General features: G+C 34.1%; 3 protein-coding genes across 6 annotated transcripts; 2 read left to right on the top strand and 1 right to left on the bottom strand.

Annotated features, from left to right (window-relative positions):
- Positions 1 to 2,180: 2,180 nt before the first annotated feature.
- On the top strand, positions 2,181 to 6,423 carry LOC145137496 (alpha-L-fucosidase 2-like). Its single transcript, XM_079071624.1, has 10 exons — positions 2,181 to 2,621; positions 2,754 to 2,899; positions 2,977 to 3,809; positions 3,885 to 4,017; positions 4,097 to 4,255; positions 4,692 to 4,916; positions 5,003 to 5,104; positions 5,211 to 5,346; positions 5,587 to 5,782; positions 5,937 to 6,423. Exons 1-10 carry the CDS (start codon positions 2,390 to 2,392, stop codon positions 6,268 to 6,270), a joined length of 2,496 nt encoding a protein of 831 aa, XP_078927750.1. The 5' UTR covers positions 2,181 to 2,389; the 3' UTR covers positions 6,271 to 6,423.
- Positions 6,424 to 6,724: 301 nt separating this feature from the next.
- Positions 6,725 to 8,104, top strand: LOC145135923 (uncharacterized). 4 transcript variants are annotated; one of them, XR_013720123.1, is made up of 4 exons: positions 6,725 to 6,951; positions 7,045 to 7,188; positions 7,412 to 7,481; positions 7,885 to 8,104. XR_013720123.1 is itself a non-coding variant. In XM_079070134.1 (4 exons), the coding sequence occupies exons 1-3, from the start codon at positions 6,806 to 6,808 to the stop codon at positions 7,432 to 7,434; spliced, it is 279 nt and encodes a 92-aa protein (XP_078926260.1). In that variant the 5' UTR covers positions 6,725 to 6,805; the 3' UTR covers positions 7,435 to 7,481; positions 7,885 to 8,104. The 4 variants fall into 4 exon arrangements, 3 of the variants coding, with proteins under 3 accessions (XP_078926260.1, XP_078926261.1, XP_078926259.1); XM_079070134.1 differs by having other exon boundaries at positions 7,045 to 7,154; XM_079070135.1 differs by lacking the exon at positions 7,412 to 7,481 and having other exon boundaries at positions 7,045 to 7,158; positions 7,889 to 8,104.
- Positions 8,105 to 12,630: 4,526 nt separating this feature from the next.
- HAT3.1 (Homeodomain-like protein with RING/FYVE/PHD-type zinc finger domain-containing protein) lies at positions 12,631 to 16,368 on the bottom strand. The gene is made up of 9 exons (XM_079071690.1): positions 16,064 to 16,368; positions 15,311 to 15,695; positions 15,065 to 15,230; positions 14,858 to 14,981; positions 14,639 to 14,751; positions 14,022 to 14,558; positions 13,460 to 13,738; positions 13,251 to 13,340; positions 12,631 to 13,144 (listed from the first exon to the last, which is right to left on the bottom strand). Exons 2-9 carry the CDS (start codon positions 15,664 to 15,666, stop codon positions 12,815 to 12,817), a joined length of 1,995 nt encoding a protein of 664 aa, XP_078927816.1. The 5' UTR covers positions 15,667 to 15,695; positions 16,064 to 16,368; the 3' UTR covers positions 12,631 to 12,814.
- Positions 16,369 to 18,805: the final 2,437 nt, after the last annotated feature.

Here is an 18,805-nt window from a genome sequence, read left to right as displayed (position 1 = left end):
GACACAGTCCATCTGCGATTTCCTCTGTATTCCATCTGCGATTTTACAAATTTTTTTTTTAATTTTTTTTTAATTTTTTTAATTTTGACTATCAAATCAGTTGGTTTGTCTACGAAATAATCTTACTATATATAAACTTTTGTAGAAAATTATCAGTTTAGTTGTTATTTGTTTAGGAAATTTCATATTTTCGGGATTGTTGAAATAATCGTTCATTTTCTTCAAGAAATCGTCAAAAGGAATCCCCGAGAGAGAGAGAGAGTTTTTCTATATTGAAGAGTGAAAATGAGGAAAAAAAATCGTTTTATGGATTTTCACAACCAAAATCGCAAATGAACAGTACAAATCGCAGATGGAAAGCCAAAATCGCAGATGGGGCATTTCCATCTGCGAATTTAGTGGTTATTTTTTTTGCAATTTCAAGGTAATTAACTTTTCAGTATGTTCACATCTGGGTAACTATCTTTTTTTTGTACACATCTAGGTAACAAACTTGTTGGAAGTGTTCACATATGACCATTATGACCTGCTGTAGCAGGTTACATCCTAGATGTGAACAATTTCAACAAGTTCGTTACCTAGATGTGTACAAAAAAAGTAGTTACCCAAATATGAACAAAACGAAAAGTAAGAGTAAATTACACGAATGGTCCCTGTGGTTTCGGAGAATTTATGTTTTTGGTCCCTAACTTATTTTTTTAACTCGAATGGTCCCTACTGTTTATTTTTGTTGCACGTTTGGTCTCTGTCTTACCTGAAAAGACTAGTGTGCCCTTATTAATTTATTTTTTAGTTAATTTTATTATTTATGTATTTATTTTTTATATATTTAAAAAAATTAATAGACCCTACATATTTGTATCTCCTCACCGTAAACCTGAAACCACATTTGAGAAATTTAATTTGGGTTTCACCGGTCACTATCCTATCTCTCATACTCCTCAACTTCTATTTCTTTTCCATCTTTAGTGTCATCGACGTCTTCATCATGCTTTTTTTTGGTCCTTCAACTCTGGCGAACCAACACCATAACCCACTGTCTCTTCATCTTTAGTGGGTTTACTCGGTTGTGGTGTTAATTCGACGGAGTTGAAGGACGGAAAAAAGAAGAGATGGTGAAGACGTCAATATCACTAAAGATGAAAAATAAAATAGAAGTTGAGGAGGATGAGAGATGTGATGGTGAGGAGATACAGATATGTAGGGTCTATTAATTTTTTTTAAATATATAAAGAATAAATACATAAATAAAAAAATTAATTAAAAAAATTAATTAATAAGGGCACAATAGTCTTTTTAGGTAAGACAGAGACCAAACGCATAACCAAAATAAACAGTAGAGATCATCAGAGTTAAAAAAAATAAATTAATTAAAAAATAAACAGTAGGGATCATCCGAGGAGATACAGATATGTGGGGTCTATTAATTTTTTTAAATATATAAAAAATAAATATATAAATAAGAAAATTAATTAAAAAATAAATTAATAAGGGCACAATAATCTTTTTATGTAAGACAGGGACCAAACACGCAACACAAAAATAAATAGTAGGGGACAATCCGAATTAAAAAAAATAAGTTAGGGACCAAAAACACAAATTCCTCCAAATCACAGGGACCATTCGTGTAATTTACTCTTATTTTTCGTTTTGTTTATATTTGGGTAACTATTTTTTTTGTACACATCTAGGTAACGAACTTATCAAAAGTGTTCACATCTAGGATGTAACCTGTTACAGCAGGTCATAATAGTCATATGTGAACACTTCCAACAAATTTGTTACCTAGATGTGTACAAAAAAAAGATAGTTACCTAGATGTGAACATACCGAAAAGTTAATTACCTTGATAAGTCATTTTCCCAAAAATTATTGGGTAAGAATGAGTTCTTTATTTGAAAGATTTGCATCTTAATTCTATTTATAACACTCACGTTGTTACATTTTGGGATAAGTTAAACTCGAACCTAAAATGATGTTTTTCTTAGTTTTAGGCTTTTAGCTATATTTAGTCCCAGGTTAAACGTGTCAAAGAAGATTATTATAACAATCTCCATTGATAACGCAAACAGGAGTAAGATCAAGAAACCACTTCACTGGTACTCTTCCCAACAGCGAACACCGACACAGAAAAGGGCCCATTGCACATACACACACAGCGACACAGTAACCTAAATTTCATCAAGAAATTACTCTTCACGGACCCCTCCTTAATCCCCTTTCTTGTCTTCTTCTTACAGCATTTACTCATGGGTCATCCTCTTTCCCGGGTCGGGTCAACAATACTACACACACATTTATGTAGACACAGAGAACTAGAGAGAGAAAACAGGGAGTTGGTTCTGCAATTGAAGAAAAAAAATAGGCTTTTTGGTAGGCTTGAGTGAAAATGGAAGACAGTGATGACGAATGGGTCATGGTTAAACCAATTTTAGATAAAGATTTGTGGAATCCATCATCATCATCATCATCAAGCAGCTCGAATGAAACAGAGAAGAAAGCTTTGAAGGTGATTTTCAATGGTGAAGCTAAGCACTGGACGGATGCTCTTCCCATCGGCAATGGCCGCCTTGGTGCTATGGTCTGGGGTGGTGTCGCTACTGAAACCATCAATCTTAATGGTAAATTTTTCTTTTTTAAAATTACCCATTTAAGGAATTCAAGTATTTTTAGGTTTTTCCATTTAAAGTTGAACATTTTCTTCAATCTTGAAATGCCATTGATGATTTAATGGATTCTTGTTGTTGTTCAAGATGACACGCTGTGGACAGGGGTTCCCGGAGACTACACGAACCCAGATGCTCCGACAGCATTGTCGGAGGTCAGAAAGCTCGTCGATGACGGAAAATACCCCGAAGCTACTACCGCCGCCGTCAAATTGTCCGGCGATCCCTCCGACGTATGTTTCTTGACTATATTTCTTAGTGTAAACGACCATATGAGTTCATGTAACCTCTCTTTCTCGTAATAATGAAGGTTTACCAACTTCTGGGCGATATAAACCTAGAATTTTCCGACGATCTTGCTGCCTACGATGATAAAACGTATCAAAGAGAGCTTGATTTAGATACATCCACAGTAAAAGTCAAATACTCTATAGGCGAAGTTGAATTCACAAGGGAACATTTTGCTTCATACCCAGATCAAGTTATCGTTTCAAAAATCTCCGGAAGCAAATCCGGATCTTTATCATTCACTGTATTTCTCGACAGCAAGCTCCATCACCATTCCTATGTAAACGAACAAAACCAAATTATCATGGAAGGATCATGTCCGGGTAAAAGAAAACCACCGACACTTTTTGCTAAAAATGATGAAAACCCCGAAGGAATAAAGTTTTCCGCGATTCTTGATTTGCAAATTAATGGCGACAAGAGCATCATAAGTGTTCTAGATGAAAAGAAGCTTAAAGTCGAGGGGTGTGACTCAGTTGTGTTACTTTTAGTAGCATCGTCTTCATTTGAAAGCCCATTTACAAACCCTAAAGATTCAAAACGTGATCCAGTTTCTGAATCTTTAAACACATTGGAATCATTAAAAAACTTTTCGTATTCAGAACTTTATGCTCGCCATGTGGATGATTATCAAAAACTATTTCATCGTGTCTCCATTGAGCTTTCAAGCTCGAATAATGAACAAAATGTCGCGACTTCTGAAAGGGTCAAATCTTTTAAAACAGATGAAGATCCTTCTTTGATTGAGCTTTTATTTCAATTCGGACGTTATTTGTTAATATCATGTTCACGACCTGGTACTCAACCGGCTAATTTGCAGGGAATATGGAATAATAAAGTCGAGCCCCCATGGGAGTAAGTTCTTACAAAATTAAATTTAATATCTTTTAAAGTTATGTTATTGAAATATTTTGTGAATTTATTATGTAGTGGTGCTCCTCACTTGAACATTAATCTTCAAATGAATTATTGGCCTTCACTTTCATGCAATTTGCATGAGTGTCAAGAACCGTTGTTTGACTACATATCATCTTTATCCGTCAATGGAAGTAAAACTGCAAAAGTGAGACGATTTTCTTCATTTTGTGGCATTTTTTTGAGTTAATTATTGTTTTTTTTTGTAACGAATTTTTATGTGATAGGTGAATTATGGGGCCAATGGGTGGGTTACACATCAAGTTTCTGATATTTGGGCCAAAACATCCCCGGATCGAGGTGAGGCTGTGTGGGCTCTATGGCCCATGGGTGGAGCTTGGCTTTGTGCCCATTTATGGGAGCATTATACGTATACAATGAACAAAGTAAGATTATGCTTTTAGTCTACTTTACATTTTACATACATTAAGGTTGTTTGTTATACGTGAAAGGAGCCTTATACTTGTTCCATCTTTTTTTGTTGAATCTCGATTCAAGTCCAATGCATGTCAAAACGCAGTACAACCTGAATAGTCATGTTGTCATATCAAACACAGTACAACCTGTTCAGATATGTCATGTCAAACGTAATACGAATTGTTTATGTCATGTCAAGCGTTGTACAACTTATCATTTGATCATCTTATGTTATGTTGTGTCATGTGATGTGATGTGATCCTGTCATGTCAAACACAAATGTAGCACTTCCTGTTATGTCATGTCATGTCATGTCAAACGCATTACATTCTGTTATGTCATTAACATGTAACAAACACGGCTAACTATGAATCATTTGAATGCTAACATGTATCAAATAAATAGGAATTTCTAGAAAAGAAAGCGTACCCATTACTAGAAGGATGCACATCATTTCTTTTGGACTGGTTAATTGAAGGGAAAGAAGGTTATCTTGAAACAAATCCATCAACTTCTCCAGAACATATGTTTATTGCACCCAATGGTAAGCCTGCAAGTGTAAGCTATTCAACAACGATGGACATGTCAATCATAAAAGAAGTATTCATCGCCATTGTTTCTGCTTCCGAGGTAATAATAAATTAACAATCCACATTACAAATCCTTTGTATTTCGTGTCTTTTGAAAATAATAAAAAAAAATCTAAAAATCAATAGGTTTTGGGTAAAGAAAAAAGTGATTTGATTCAAAGAGTTCTTAAAGCTCAACCGCGACTCTACCCAACCAAAATTGCTAGGGATGGTTCCATTCTTGAATGGGTATGATTATTTTGTGTTTCTTTTTCCATTTTTGAATTTCTTTTTTTTTACACTAATGCACCAGATTCCATCAGAACTTTTTATTAAAATTTTGAAATGGGAACAGGCACAAGATTTTGAAGATCCAGAAGTGCATCATCGCCATGTGTCACATCTATATGGGCTTTTTCCTGGGCACACCATAACTGTTGAGAAAACTCCAGATCTTTGTAAAGCTGCAGACTATACTCTTGTCAAGAGAGGTAAATTTGACTTTTTGAAGTCAAACAATGTACTTTTCCAAGTAAAAATTTGACATGAATATCTCAACTGTAAAAAATCCTAATATGATTGTATTTGTAGTCTATGTCATAGAGTTTAGTTTAGCTTTCAAGTTTATTCTGAATGTCAAAAAAGTTTTGTATATATTTAGAAGTCAAAATTTGTCCTTTTGACCTCAAAAGTCAAAATTTAAAGAATTTGTTTTTGCTCTTGTGTGACAGGCGAGGAAGGTCCCGGATGGTCAACTACATGGAAAGCTGCTTTGTGGGCCTGGCTTCACAACAGCGAACATGCATACCGAATGGTCAAACACTTGTTTGACTTGGTTGACCCTGATCATGAAAGTGATTATGAAGGAGGGCTTTATAGTAATTTGTTCACAGCCCATCCCCCTTTCCAAATTGATGCCAATTTCGGGTAAGCAGGAATTTACACCTGTCTTTGCTCCAACCACCTTAAATTGATGAATATCGTGAAATTTGTTTTTTTTTTTTTAATGTAAGGGTAAAATGGTCAGTTAGTCTCGATATCTAGTCTATGTAAATGACGTAAATGCCCTTGTTGGTGTTAGATTTTGTGCATCGATAGCTGAGATGCTTGTTCAGAGCACGATGAAGGATCTGTACTTGCTTCCTGCACTTCCTAGAGACAAATGGTCAAAGGGTTCGGTCAAAGGGTTGAAAGCACGTGGGAATGTAACAGTTAGTATCTCATGGAAGGAAGGTGATCTTCATGAATTTGGTCTTTGGTTATCCAATAACAACAAATTAGAAGGTTTCAAGAATCAGAATTCTACAAAAAGAGTGCATTATGGAGGAAGTACAATCATGGCTAAAATGACGTTTGGGAAAGTATACACGTTTGATAAGAAGCTAAGATGCATAAAGACAACATCTTTGTTTTGATTCATTTAATCTTTAGTTTTTTTTAATTTGTACTCGATTACTTGGCCACGTGTAATAACATTTTGATGAGGTTTTTGTATTCTTCCTCGTATGATATGGGATGTAAGAGATTTCATTTAATTTAATAAAATAAATTACGTATTTGTCTTATAATATTGAATCATTATCTCATTTTATATTTTTCGTGTAGTGACATTTTACATTTCTCAGTGGTTTTATCAAACGACATTTTTCATTTATTTGCTAATTTTCTAAACAAAAAGTTTTCATGACTTTGACCATTGAGTGAGGTTAAAGATCGAAAACCATAACTAGAGATTTTTTTAAGAAAGAAAAAGACAACAAATTAAAGTTAGGGTCTATATTGATAAAAACAATACCGTAGGGATGAATTTTGTAATTTACTCAAAATATGTATTCTCTTCTAATTTAGGAAAAATATAGGTAAGCGAAAAGGAGAAATAGAAACCCTACGATTCGTGAAGCTAAAACCCTTGTGGCATTCGCAAGATCTCTTCGTGTGATTCTCAGAGAAATGGCATGGCGTGGTTCGATCTCCAGGACATTGATGTCCGCCACAAGAAATTCATCCTTCCGCTCTACTCCGCCGCCCCTCCCTCGCCTCCGTCCTCCTCAGGCTTCCGCTCCCCGCGTCCACTCCAGCCGCCTCCGTAACCCTAGGTATTTCCTTACCCCAAATTCTTAAATCTCGTATTACCTCTTCTCTCAATGTTGTCATTTCTCAATTGGATGTATTACATATCTGTGTTGTAGGACCTTGGGAGAATTAGGATGCGCTCAATCTCTGATGCCGATGGTTGCCGGAGCGCGGCTGACGTCTCACCTCACTGTCAATGTGCGCGCGTTCTGCGAGCTGTCTCATGGTACCTTCTGCCGCTCTTGTCAGGATCGCTAGTAGTGAGTTTTTTGCTGTTTCTAGGACACGCATCAAACACTTATCATCATCATCTTTTTCACTCAAATTTGCCTGAATGAAATCACTATTACCAACTTTGAAATCAGTCTTTCTTCATTAGTTTATAGGCATATAGGTAAATTAGCTGTTTAATGTGTGTTTTCAAATTTAAATTATTTTTAACATAAGAAACAATGGGATTGGGATTTGTTTGATTATTGGTAGGATTGAATGGAAAAGATGGGTGATTTCAAGCAATTTCAAGCATCAAAAGGCACTACAGACATACAACATTGTAGGTTTCTCATTATTTTGTTACCTTTTAATCTTTTCTGTAACTTCATAAAACAACTTTCCAACAAAGACAGAATCTTTATAACTTATAACAGATGTTAGATCAACTTGGGAAGAAACCAATGTCTTAAGTAGCAATTTTATTTGAATTGGAAGTTTTGAGCCTTGTTTTTGTACAACTTTCCAAATAAGTTTGAATCTTGTTTGAGATTTTTATAAATATCTGCATTTTGTTATCTAGTTAACTTCAAAGAATGGTGCATTAATGCTATATGCTTTTTGGTATCTAACATACTTATTGAGTCTTCTTTGATTATTACAAGTTGAAAACCATAGTTTTTTATATGATATTGGAATGCTTTTTTTCAAACATAAAAACTGGTTTGGAAATTTTCTTGATGCAGGTACTTGAGTGGTGATTGGTTAGGCAAAGCTTTTTAAGAGGCATTGATAGTAAGTGGGTTCATTGGATGGAGCAGTTTCTGTGTTTGGAATTGGAACATTTAATAAGATTTAGATGTTTTTACATCTTTTTTCACCCTTTGGGCAACCTAAGGATTGGTTTTTTGAGACATTTCATGTATATTATTTTTAGTTAATGTCATTTATATTTGGATTTTTAAACCATGTTTCTTAGTTGTTTTATTTTTTTGCAATTGTATTGTTTGTGATTGAAGGATATGATCAAATTTATATTCATATACTCAAAGGCACTTACCACATCGATTGAGGTGCTTTTTTTCAAGAAAACACATCGTCTTATACTATTATTAATCATATTGATTAATTAATTAAAATTTATGCCAATTGTTTTATAAATATTTGAACCCATATTTGAGTTACAAGATTTTGTATAAGCTTGTGTTTTATCAAAACAAACTTATGTTAAAAGGAGGGGATAACTGGCATTGTAATACAAAATTATAAGAACAGATGAGAGGTTGAAAGTTAGGGAATTATCAAAGGTGTTAAGATACTTAACAACGACCATGATGTCGGAGGAGTTGAGATCTAATATTGTCATACTAATTTATAAGAACAAATCAAAGGTTGAAAGTTGTGGCAACTATCAAGGTGTTAAGCAACTTAGTCATACCAAGAAACTAAGAAGAGTATCAGATTGTGGCATATAGTTGGCGCACTGAGTTTTTCTTGATGGAAATTGGGCTACATCAAGGATCAGCTCTTAGCATATTCATGTTAATTTGCTTTGATTGTGGATGAAATTTCTCACGAGATTAAAGGGACTAAGGGAGGGGGTGCCATGATGCATGCTTTCGGTCAACGTACAATATTATGTTGGTGATAGAGAATATGACTGAGTTGAATGCTAGCTTGGATACTTCGTGTAAATTAAGGCTACATGCCTACATCATTGATCAACTCTTAGCATATACATCTTTGCTGTGATTATGAACAAGATTTCTTGTGAGATTAACAGACAGGTGCCATTGTGTATGTTTCTTGTCGATAACATTGTGTTGATGGAAGAGAATATGGTTGATTGAATGCTAGGTTGGTATTTTGAGGGCATCGTTGGAAAAAAAAATTACAAAATCAACACAACTTAAATGGAATAGTTTTGGTGTAATTTCAACACAGAGAGAAACAAATGATGGAGGAATTACTAATAGGTTAATGAACTAGAAAGGTAACGAACTTTGGTATTTGTTCGCATTAAGGTAACCATGTTTTTTTCGTATACATTTGACCTGTTCAAAATAAGGTAATATGACTGGTAATTAGCGGTAACATTACCCTATTATGAACAGGTCAAACAAGTTTACTGGTCAAATGTGTACGAAAAAAACATGGTTACCTAAATATGGACAAAAACCAAAGTTTCTTACCCATTTTTGTAATATTGGGTTCTTTATGTTAAGTGCAAGTAGTCATAAGATCCATTGATGTGACATGAAATTGGGTTGTCCGGTCTTTGTGTATGAGGAGATGGTCAAGTCTTAGGTCGAGCTAGTTAGGGGTTAGGTTGTATACGCTTAAGGGGATAGGATGTATGTGCTTTAAATACCTAGCAACACAGCCTAGCCCATGATCAGTCGGGACTGAATTGGGTTACACTAAGCCTAACCTAATTGTTCATTGATTTTCGGAGCCCGATCCCAGGACACATTCCTGAGACGGTTCTTGTCAAATATTACCAAAGCGGGTAAGAAACTTTGGTTTTTGTCCATATTTAGGTAAATATGTTTTTTTCGTACACATTTGAACAAGAAAAAACTTCAAAAATGGTCCTTGTGGTTTTCGAAAATCTAAAGTTTAGTCCCTAATCTTTAAAAAACCTCATAGATCGTCCCTGTGGTTTCAAAACTTTTAACAACAAATGGTCATTTTCGTTAACTCCGTTAGCTTTTGGCCGTTAAATGAAGGGTATTTTTGTCATTTCAGTGCCACAGGGACCATTTATGAAGATTTGTCTTATTTTAAAAAAAACTAATTATTTAATATTAAAGGGTCTCACCTCTCTCTCTCTCACTCTCTCTCTCTCTCTCTCTCTCTCTCTCCAAGTGGGTAGATCTTGGGTTCATCTTCTTTCTCTTGAACAAACACACATACAAATTTTTGTTAAAAACCGTGATCCAAGAACAAAACACAAGTGGGTTTGGAACAAATTCACGATAATTGTCTTGTAGTAGCTGTAAAGCTTGTTTGGTGACTAGTCGGAGCTCCCTCTTCCCCGGCGTCGGCGAGTTCTTCAGATCATTGACCTGAAAAATAGTATTTAAGCAGTCGGGACTAAAATCCAGCTTTCTTATGCTCCTCTCAAGAAACTAAATCCTCCATTTCAGAAACCTTGTTCTCTTTTCTTCATCGGAGAAGGTTTTCTGATAAAGTTATTTGTTCTGAAACCCGTTATAGGCATCAGTTCTTAAGCATCATGAAAGAATCTTTCACTTTGAAGTCTCTAGCTCACAAGAACTTGAGCAAAATTACATCAGTTCGATCGCCTTTAAGAAGAGGTATGCCCCAAGTTGAGATCTCATCGGGATTTGATTTGATTTTGAAGTGGTGTTTTCTGATGAAGACGAAAACGCGAAATATTTGTTGGTAATGGCTTCTTGAACTAGTTGTTTGAACTCATTGAATGATACCTTCTCCAAACATGATAGATCTCTGGTTTTGTTGCTCTCTTCTTTGAAAGAAACCACGGACTGTGATTGATGGTGGTGACAGGGTAGAAGTAAGGTGAAGGGAACGAAAATGAAGGTAGGAGATACTTATTTTACTGTTGAACAATCGAAATAAAGGGGTTGCTGAAGGGAAAGGATGACGGTGGATCTGTGTGTTTTGATCGGAGTAGAGGCATGAAATCACTTACCTTGGCCAGTGTCACCTCGTGGTGATGATGGTATAAGGAGCAGATAACAGCTGTGGTTTGATGTTTTTGAGAGAGAGAGAGGTGGGACCCTTTAATATTAAATAATAATCTTCATAAATGGTCCCTGTGGCAGTGAAATGACAGAAATACCCTTCACTTAACGGCCAAAAGCTAACAGAGTTAACGAAAAGGACCATTTGTTAAAAGTTTTGAAACCACAGGGACCATCTATGAGGTTTTTAAAGATTAGGGACTAAACTTCAGATTTTCGGAAACCACAGGGACCATTTTTGAAGTTTTGTCTTTGAACAATAAACTTGTTTGGCCTGTTCATAATAGAGTAATATTACCGCAATTATCAGTCATATTACCCTATTTTGAACAGGTCAAGCAAGTTCAATGGTCAAATGTGAACGAAAAAAACATGATTACCTAAATGTGGACAAAGACCAAAGTTCGTTACCTTTCTAGGTCATTAACCCTAGTATATATAGGTAAGTAAGTAGTAATGGTCGGGTCGACGGGGTTGGGTTTAGTTTCAACTCATTAAATTGATTGAACATATTGTTCAGTAAAATGGATTGAGAATTTTAATCTTATTAATAATTGTGTTGATATCGGATTAACATGTTATTTTTTCTCAAGCCCAACATGTTAAACAAATGGATGAACCTAGGTTGACCCGTTTAAAGTTAAAATGTAAATAAATAAATAAGATTACCATACTTAAATAAGTTTCAAACTCCAATATTTTTTTAAAGTTAGAAAACATACAATTATAGATACAAATAAATTGTTCAAATAACATTGGAGATGTTTAATTTGTTAGCAACTCAACTTCCATTTTCACCAACTCCATTTTCACGTAATCATGAACCAGAATGAGATTAGAGTTTGTAACCTCACGGCTAAAGTCTTGATACAACACCAATGTCCAAAGTTTTAGAAATTAGAATTAGGGTTTTCTGTTTTAGACATAATACAATATTATAAGTGAAAATTAATATTTAATGAAATATAGAATAAGTATGTATATTATATTTAAACGTGTCGGCAGGTTGAAAATTCCAACCCAATCCATTTACTTAAATGAGTTAGACGAGTTGACAAATTTAATTAAATGCTCGAAAATATCAACCCAACCCACTAATGGTTATGTGGGTGAAGTTGGCAACACTCGATGGTGGGCTAATGAGAGGATTCCTTAGAAGATAGTTTGAAGATAACATGGGCTTGAAAGAGTTTGCTCTTCCAGATAACATGGCATGTATGGCGGAGTAGTGTAGGTACATTATTTATCATTGTGGACTCGTTCTTATATGTTGAAGGTCATCTATAAACGCAGTCTTTTTATCTTTGGGTAAATGCATGATTGAATACATCTTACCTTCCATTTATACATCTTACCTTCCATTTACCTCATTCATTTGTTATATAAGTTTTGATGTTCTATATTTCATCAACGCACTTGATGTTTGATGATGTTTGAATAGTGCAAATGGGATGTACCAATTGTTTTGAAGAAAATGCCTTTTAGGTGCTTAACATTTTTGGTTTAGTTTCCTACAAGTTTATACTAAGCATACTTGAATTTAAGCTTTTTGATCATTAAACATTTGTCTATAAGATTCAAACATGCATTATTTCTACAAATACTTCAAAAACATAGTTATGTATGGAACGTGTCTCGATATGAAACCTTAACATGCATGTATGATATGTGTTGTGAGCCCATGAGGTGCTAGACATTCACCCTCATACCATGTTAGATATCTAAAAACATCTAACCACAATATAGTAAACATACATCGAATAAATTCATTAATCCGCAAATTTATATCTCAACAAAAAAATGTCCAACTTTCTTTGTCATCACATAAGTTCTTACAAAAACCACTACAACAACCATGAAAACACCACCAAATTAGGCCTTAAAATCCACATCACATTAAATCAATATTTCATAAAATGTGATTAAATTTCACATTTTATATTAATCACACTCTTTTAGCACGAACCCTACCACTTCTACGAGCACTTTGACTCGATAAATCCATTGGAGAAGAATTAGCATCTTTCAAATTCATATCCTCATCATCCCCCTTTGCTTTTCTCTTACTAGATTTTATGGGCGTTGACTTTTCTCCATTCTCTTGCTTGGTTGTTGACTTTTCCCCATTCTCTTGCTTGGTTGTTGACTTTTTCCAATTCGCTTGCTTGGCTGTTGACTTTTCTGGTGTGGGGCCCGGGGTTGGGGTACTTGCTCCACCGTTGTGTTGTTCAGGGTGCTTAGAACTCCTACGAGCATTTTCAAACCATTTGCTGACCTGTCAAATAATATTTTATTAATAATACACAAAATATTAAAAACTATACATGAAATAGAAGAAATATTGTCATCAAAATATATAAATAATACAAAAGATTATAAACCTGATTCAGAGTGAGATTCAATTCTTTCATTAGATTTTCTTTGATATTTCGGTTAGGGTATTTGTTTTCCTTGAATATTTCATAGAGTCTCTGCATAAGAAGAATAAATTGGAATTAAAAAACATATATATATATATATATATATATATATATATATATGATTGTAAATAATATTAAATAGTATTTTGTTACAAGAATTATAAAGATACCTTAGTAACAGCTTCTCCAAGTTTTTTATTTGATGATTTAGCACCACTTTTATCACCAGAACCAGCTGCAGAAGAACCCTTACGTGCTGAAGTACCATTTTTGCCCTCAACATCTACCTTCTTACCATTTTTTCTTACAGGGGTAGTAGAGTCACTTTCTTTCTGTTTTTTATTCAAGTTTTCACCCTTTGCCTCTTTAGTATTCTTCTGTCTCTTTGGCCCTTCAGAATCAGAAAAATCCTCATCACTTGAATCCGATGAAACATTCCCATATGCCTCCTGTATATACAAGGGTAAAATGGTCATTTAATTTGATTATACTCAAACAACTCATTCAGTGCAAGAAAGAAACAGACTTCGTCTTCGTCTATACATCACTTATTATCTATATAGACATCATTACCCACAGATGGGAAATAGAGGTAAAATAGTCATTTACTCGTATACAAACAATTCATTCAATCCAAAATACAAAACAAAGACATCATTTCCCATGCATGGGAAACAGGGGTAAAACGGTCATTTCTCCATTCAGAGAAAAGGAAAAGAAACATGCTCTTACATCATGCAGCTTTTTGTAGTCCAATCTCTGAACATGTCTCCTTGCAGTTATAGGGGCAGAATCGTCATTTTCCATATCTGTTTTCAAGATTTCTTCATCTTTTTCAGATACTACAGACTCTTTAACAACTTCAGCTGATGTCACTTCATTCTTGCTGATGTCACCAAGATCCTCTGAATCAGATGTAAAATCTGATCCAGAACTTTTGGCCTTATGATTATCATCATCATCATCATCATCATCTGCTTTATCAGGATTAAAATCATCATCTTCTGAATCATCAGAAAGAAGCCCTAAATACTGTTCTTCATTATTATTATTATTATTATTATTGTTATTATTATTTGCTATGGCTCCCAAATCTTCAGATGCAGAAGAGAAATCAGACTCATCAGAGCTTGGATCCTCTACATCTACCTCATCTTCTGCCACCTGTGGAGCATCAGGGTTATAATCGTCATCTTCAGAATCATCAGAGGGAAGCCCTGAAATGTCATTTAAGTTGTCCCCAGATACTGCAGTTTCAGGAAAGACCTTCTGCAGTTGTCAAAGATATGAAAATCAAGATTTTTATAAAAACCCAAATGGAATATTTTTTTAAAAATGACCAAACCGACCTCCCAGTTATCATTGATGGACAAATCTGTCCCCATGGAATCATTTAACAAGTCAACACAGTCAACCTTGCAATCACAAGCAGGGCAAAGCCACCCTTCATCACCAGGAGGAACTGTATACCAAAGAGATGATAATAATTGGTTATAAAGCTCTTTATGTATTAATTAATGTTAAAAAATGTGTTTTTTTTTTTTTTTTTGTAAAAATTAAGATGCTACCTTGTTCTTTCAATAAAGGTGGATCCAAACAAAATTGATGAAATCCACGATCACAAAAACCATCACAAAGAATAATATCATTGTCAAGTTTTACTTCTGTTTGTGCACATTTTGCACAAAATATCTGCCAAAAAAAAAATAACAATAAGATAAAAGATTAAAAGTAATAATAATAATAATAAGTTATAAGTTAAAAGAATCTCTTACATCTTCACTGTCGATTAGCCCATCAGAATCATATAAAGTATCTGGAAACCTTCCTTCTTCACATGATTTATCAATCTTTTGGAAAAGATCTCTTATTCTCAATTTGAAACGATTGATATCTGATTTAGCACGTTGAAGCTCCTTCTCTGGTCTTATTTTCTCTAAACTGTTTGTCACAAAACAAAAAATATATATAAATAATCTTGTTTTTTTGAAAATGGAAGAACAAATCACAATGTCACAAACCTTTGGCCTTTCCACCCTTCGCCAACATAAGCATCAATGAAGAGTTGTTCATAGCTCATTTTCTGTAGTAAATATCTTAAATGTGTTCTTATTTTTGAGAATTCGTCATTTTGATCTTTTTTTATCTTCTTTATCTTCTTTCTCTTCTTTTCTGTGCTTGTTTGATCTTGTGGAGAAGGATCTACTGATTCAGAAGCTTTAGGTTTCTCTTGCGATCTTGAACGTAATACCCTTGGAGTCTGAGTACCGATTTTTTCTTTTTTTCTTGTTTGCCCTTTCTTCTGACCTGATTCCTTGCTTACGTCTCCTTGAGTTGGAGTTCCATTGACCACTTCATTACTCTTGTGATTTGCCATGTTTGATATTATGTTATTTGACGATAACTCTGTTCAAAACGGCATGTCAATAATCAAAAAGAGCCTTGAGATTAAACGAAATATAGATATTGCATATCATGAAAAGCAAGCATTATAAAATCTATTTTTTTCCTTGATTAAACTTCAATGAAAACCAACAGATCTCATAAAAAAATCCAGTTTCTTCTCCTTTATCTAGCCTATTTCCAACAAAGGGGCTGAAAATGCATTCATTCTTGAAAATCCCAGAGGAAAAATGTGCGATTGATTCAAGCTCCCAAAGTTTTACATTAAACATCAGCTATTTAAACCAACAAAGTCGAGCAATTCAACAACATGAGCATATACATTTCTACGTAGACATAAGATATGAGTGAATATGAGTGCAGCAGCTTACCTCGTTGAATAACAGAAACAGATCTTGAGATGAAGCAATTTGGCGTATGAAAGAATCTAGGGTTTTGGAAGTGAGAGAGTTTTTTTGAAAGAGAGAAGGTAAGTCGGTGGTAGTGGTGGGTATGTGGTTCCGATATGGACTCTCCGCCGCTAATGGGTTAGATGTTGATTGTGAGTGACCAAAATTCGATATGGTGATGAAAGAGAGAGCGCTGTTTTCGCATCTCCTGCGCGCGATATATTTTCCCTTTCCCTCCAATCTCTTCCCCCTCTCCTCTTTTTACTCTTTTCAAAGTCTTGTGTCACTCCCTCCACCCCTAAAAATAAACAAATAAATAAACATACATACATGTATAAATAAACTAGCCACATTATCCATAGCCATCTTTGTTATTTTAGGTATATGTCGAATTATTTTAAACACCAATTTTGATTTCACTTTCACTCGGAAAGAAGCAAGCATAATATATTTCAACCAAACCATATTGTAAATGTGTGATCTCCTATTTTAATCAAGATCAACCATCTTTGACAATAATTCCCTAATTCCAACTAAGTAGTTCATATCAGATATAATTAACAAGGTGTGTTCCAATACCTAAACGAGATGGGCTAAGGCCCAGGGTAGTATATATCTAGGGCATAAGTTTAGCCTGATAACTAATACTATATATCATCTTGATCCAAAACTTTTAGTTTATGTACGATGGAGTCTAAACGCAAGGCCTACATAACATGAAATCGAAATATATATGTTTTTAATTTAATATACCCATGAAGACTATATATCATATTATCATTCATTTGTTTTGATTATAATACATCGATTTATCATAGTATTAGCAAATTTTGTATTTATTTAAAAAAATTATATTAAAACGCCCATTTTTATTTTTTATATGGGGCCCTCAAAATTAACTAGACGCTCTGGCCTTGACGCCTTGTTCCCGATTTCTACTTAAGGAGAGAAATGGGAGGATACGGAGGGAAAGTGAGGGGTGGCGAAGGAAAACCGTGTTCCCGAGTTTCATTAATGGAAGGAAAGTGAGGGGAGGGGAAGGATTTTGAAGTCATATTTTCCTTCCAAATTTTCCTCCCAAATTGGGCGGATTTGAGAAGAAAGTGAGGGGAAGGAAAATTTCAAGTTTTATTTTCTTTTTCCTCCTAACTCGGGAACACAAAACTTTAAATTTTCCTTTCATTTCCTTCGAACTCGGGAACACGGAGTAATAAATATTTTCCTTCACCTCCCTTTCTTTTTGTCAAAATTTTCCTTCCCTTTCCTTTAATGAATCTGCGAAAAAAACTCGAGAACAAGGTGTGAGAGTTATATTCTTTATCTGTGATTGGTTTCAATCGACACATAAAAGAATGAATATTGTATAATACACTTCTTTAATTCCAATTCGGTGATTCATACTTGTTATTTTTAATTTTCTGATTTCTCCTCTGCCGCCAATCGCAGCTTGAAAAACGATAATTGTAGTAGTCGAATTCCTCTCTAAATTGATTGTCATCGCCTCTTCTCCTCTCTAAATCAACTGTCATGGAGTATTTTTCTTTTCAAAGTTTGAATAAGGTCTCATGAGGTATTTTCGAAATTAAGAGGTAGAAAGACGATTTTTGGAGTTTGACATTTGCTTCATGTCTCAATAGGTACTTTTCTTTACAAAATTTGTACCTTTAATATCTTATTTATTTGTTTTGTTTAGGAGTTTGCTTCAGGAGGTCTGGTTTTTGTGGTTTACCGTTTTGCTTTAGGATTTGGAGTTCGAAATCTCAAATATGCTATGGATATCTATTTTGTGTTTGGGCTCTTCTATTTGATTTGGAAATCATGAGTTGCTTCACACCTCTGTGTCTTAATTTTATGGTTTGCTTCAGTTATAATTTTTTGTTCTGATTTCTAAATCTCTATAGTTCATATCTTAATTTCTAGAGGCAAAAGCACGCAAATTGTATAACTTTTACATTGTCGCTCTTCAAGAGTAGGTTTTTAAAAAATATTCATATTTTTTATTTTATGATTTATTATCGAGATCACTCTACATCTAGAATGTGGAAACATAAACATAAATAGACTCACACTAAAATTCCAAAAAATATTCATATTTTTTATTTTATGATTTATTTTTAGACCACTATACATCTAGAATGTAAAAACATAAACATAAATAGACTCACATTAAAATTCCAATTTTTTTTAAACGGCAGGATTAATAGTTAAAAGCTAGTATCATAAATTTGACACTAAAATTCCAATTAAATTGTCCTGCTGGTTAATTTCATTACTTAGGTATTAGAATGTTGTTTTTGGTGAACATCTCTCTTCTTTTAAGATGGATTTTTTTCTGAATTTCATGTCTATTGTTTAAAGGTTTGTTATTTTTTGTTTTCAATTTTCATTGTTTATGATGATTTGCTTCTTGTTATTATTCATCAATTTAGTTGCTCTCATGAAAAAAAAATAAGAGTTCTTTGAATAAAAAAAAAGATTTGTTAAATTGTTCTCTGGAAAAAATAAGTTTTGCAGTTGGGGGAACCTGTTTAAGGAAAGAAGAAGAAAAAGCTTAAGTTTGCCTTAACATATTTGGTGGTTTGGTTAATCTAGTGTTCAACAAGAAGAGAAGCTCTCCTTTAAAAATTGCGGATGATATTCAATTAGTTACTTATAATTGGATTAAACATAGATCTCCTTATAATTTTATTTATTGGTTCGATTGATGTATCTTCCTTTGTAATG

The sequence above is a fragment of the Lactuca virosa genome, chromosome 9 (assembly GCF_052849685.1).
Source record: "Lactuca virosa cultivar CGN04683 chromosome 9, Lactuca_virosa_CGN04683_v6, whole genome shotgun sequence".
In the NCBI taxonomy this organism is placed as follows: domain Eukaryota; kingdom Viridiplantae; phylum Streptophyta; class Magnoliopsida; order Asterales; family Asteraceae; genus Lactuca; species Lactuca virosa.
The sequence above is the reverse complement of the archived record's forward strand: the minus strand, read 5'-3'. Positions and strand labels throughout refer to the sequence as shown.

What these genes read in the sequence shown, in the direction of transcription:
- LOC145137496 (XM_079071624.1), top strand. Translation starts at nt 2,390, where the DNA reads ATGGAAGACAGTGATGACGAATGGGTCATGGTTAAACCAATTTTAGAT. An exon ending in ATGGTTCCATTCTTGAATGG is followed by an intron (nt 5,105 to 5,210) that starts GTATGATTATTT and finishes AAATGGGAACAG; the next exon opens with GCACAAGATTTTGAAGATCC. An exon ending in CAAATTGATGCCAATTTCGG is followed by an intron (nt 5,783 to 5,936) that starts GTAAGCAGGAAT and finishes TGTTGGTGTTAG; the next exon opens with ATTTTGTGCATCGATAGCTG.
- HAT3.1 (XM_079071690.1), bottom strand. Translation starts at nt 15,666, where the DNA reads ATGGCAAATCACAAGAGTAATGAAGTGGTCAATGGAACTCCAACTCAA. An exon ending in ACCTTTATTGAAAGAACAAG is followed by an intron (nt 14,752 to 14,857) that starts GTAGCATCTTAA and finishes TTTGGTATACAG; the next exon opens with TTCCTCCTGGTGATGAAGGG. An exon ending in TTGGAGAAGCTGTTACTAAG is followed by an intron (nt 13,341 to 13,459) that starts GTATCTTTATAA and finishes CTTCTTATGCAG; the next exon opens with AGACTCTATGAAATATTCAA.
- LOC145135923 (XM_079070133.1), top strand. Translation starts at nt 6,806, where the DNA reads ATGGCATGGCGTGGTTCGATCTCCAGGACATTGATGTCCGCCACAAGA. An exon ending in AGCCGCCTCCGTAACCCTAG is followed by an intron (nt 6,952 to 7,044) that starts GTATTTCCTTAC and finishes TCTGTGTTGTAG; the next exon opens with GACCTTGGGAGAATTAGGAT.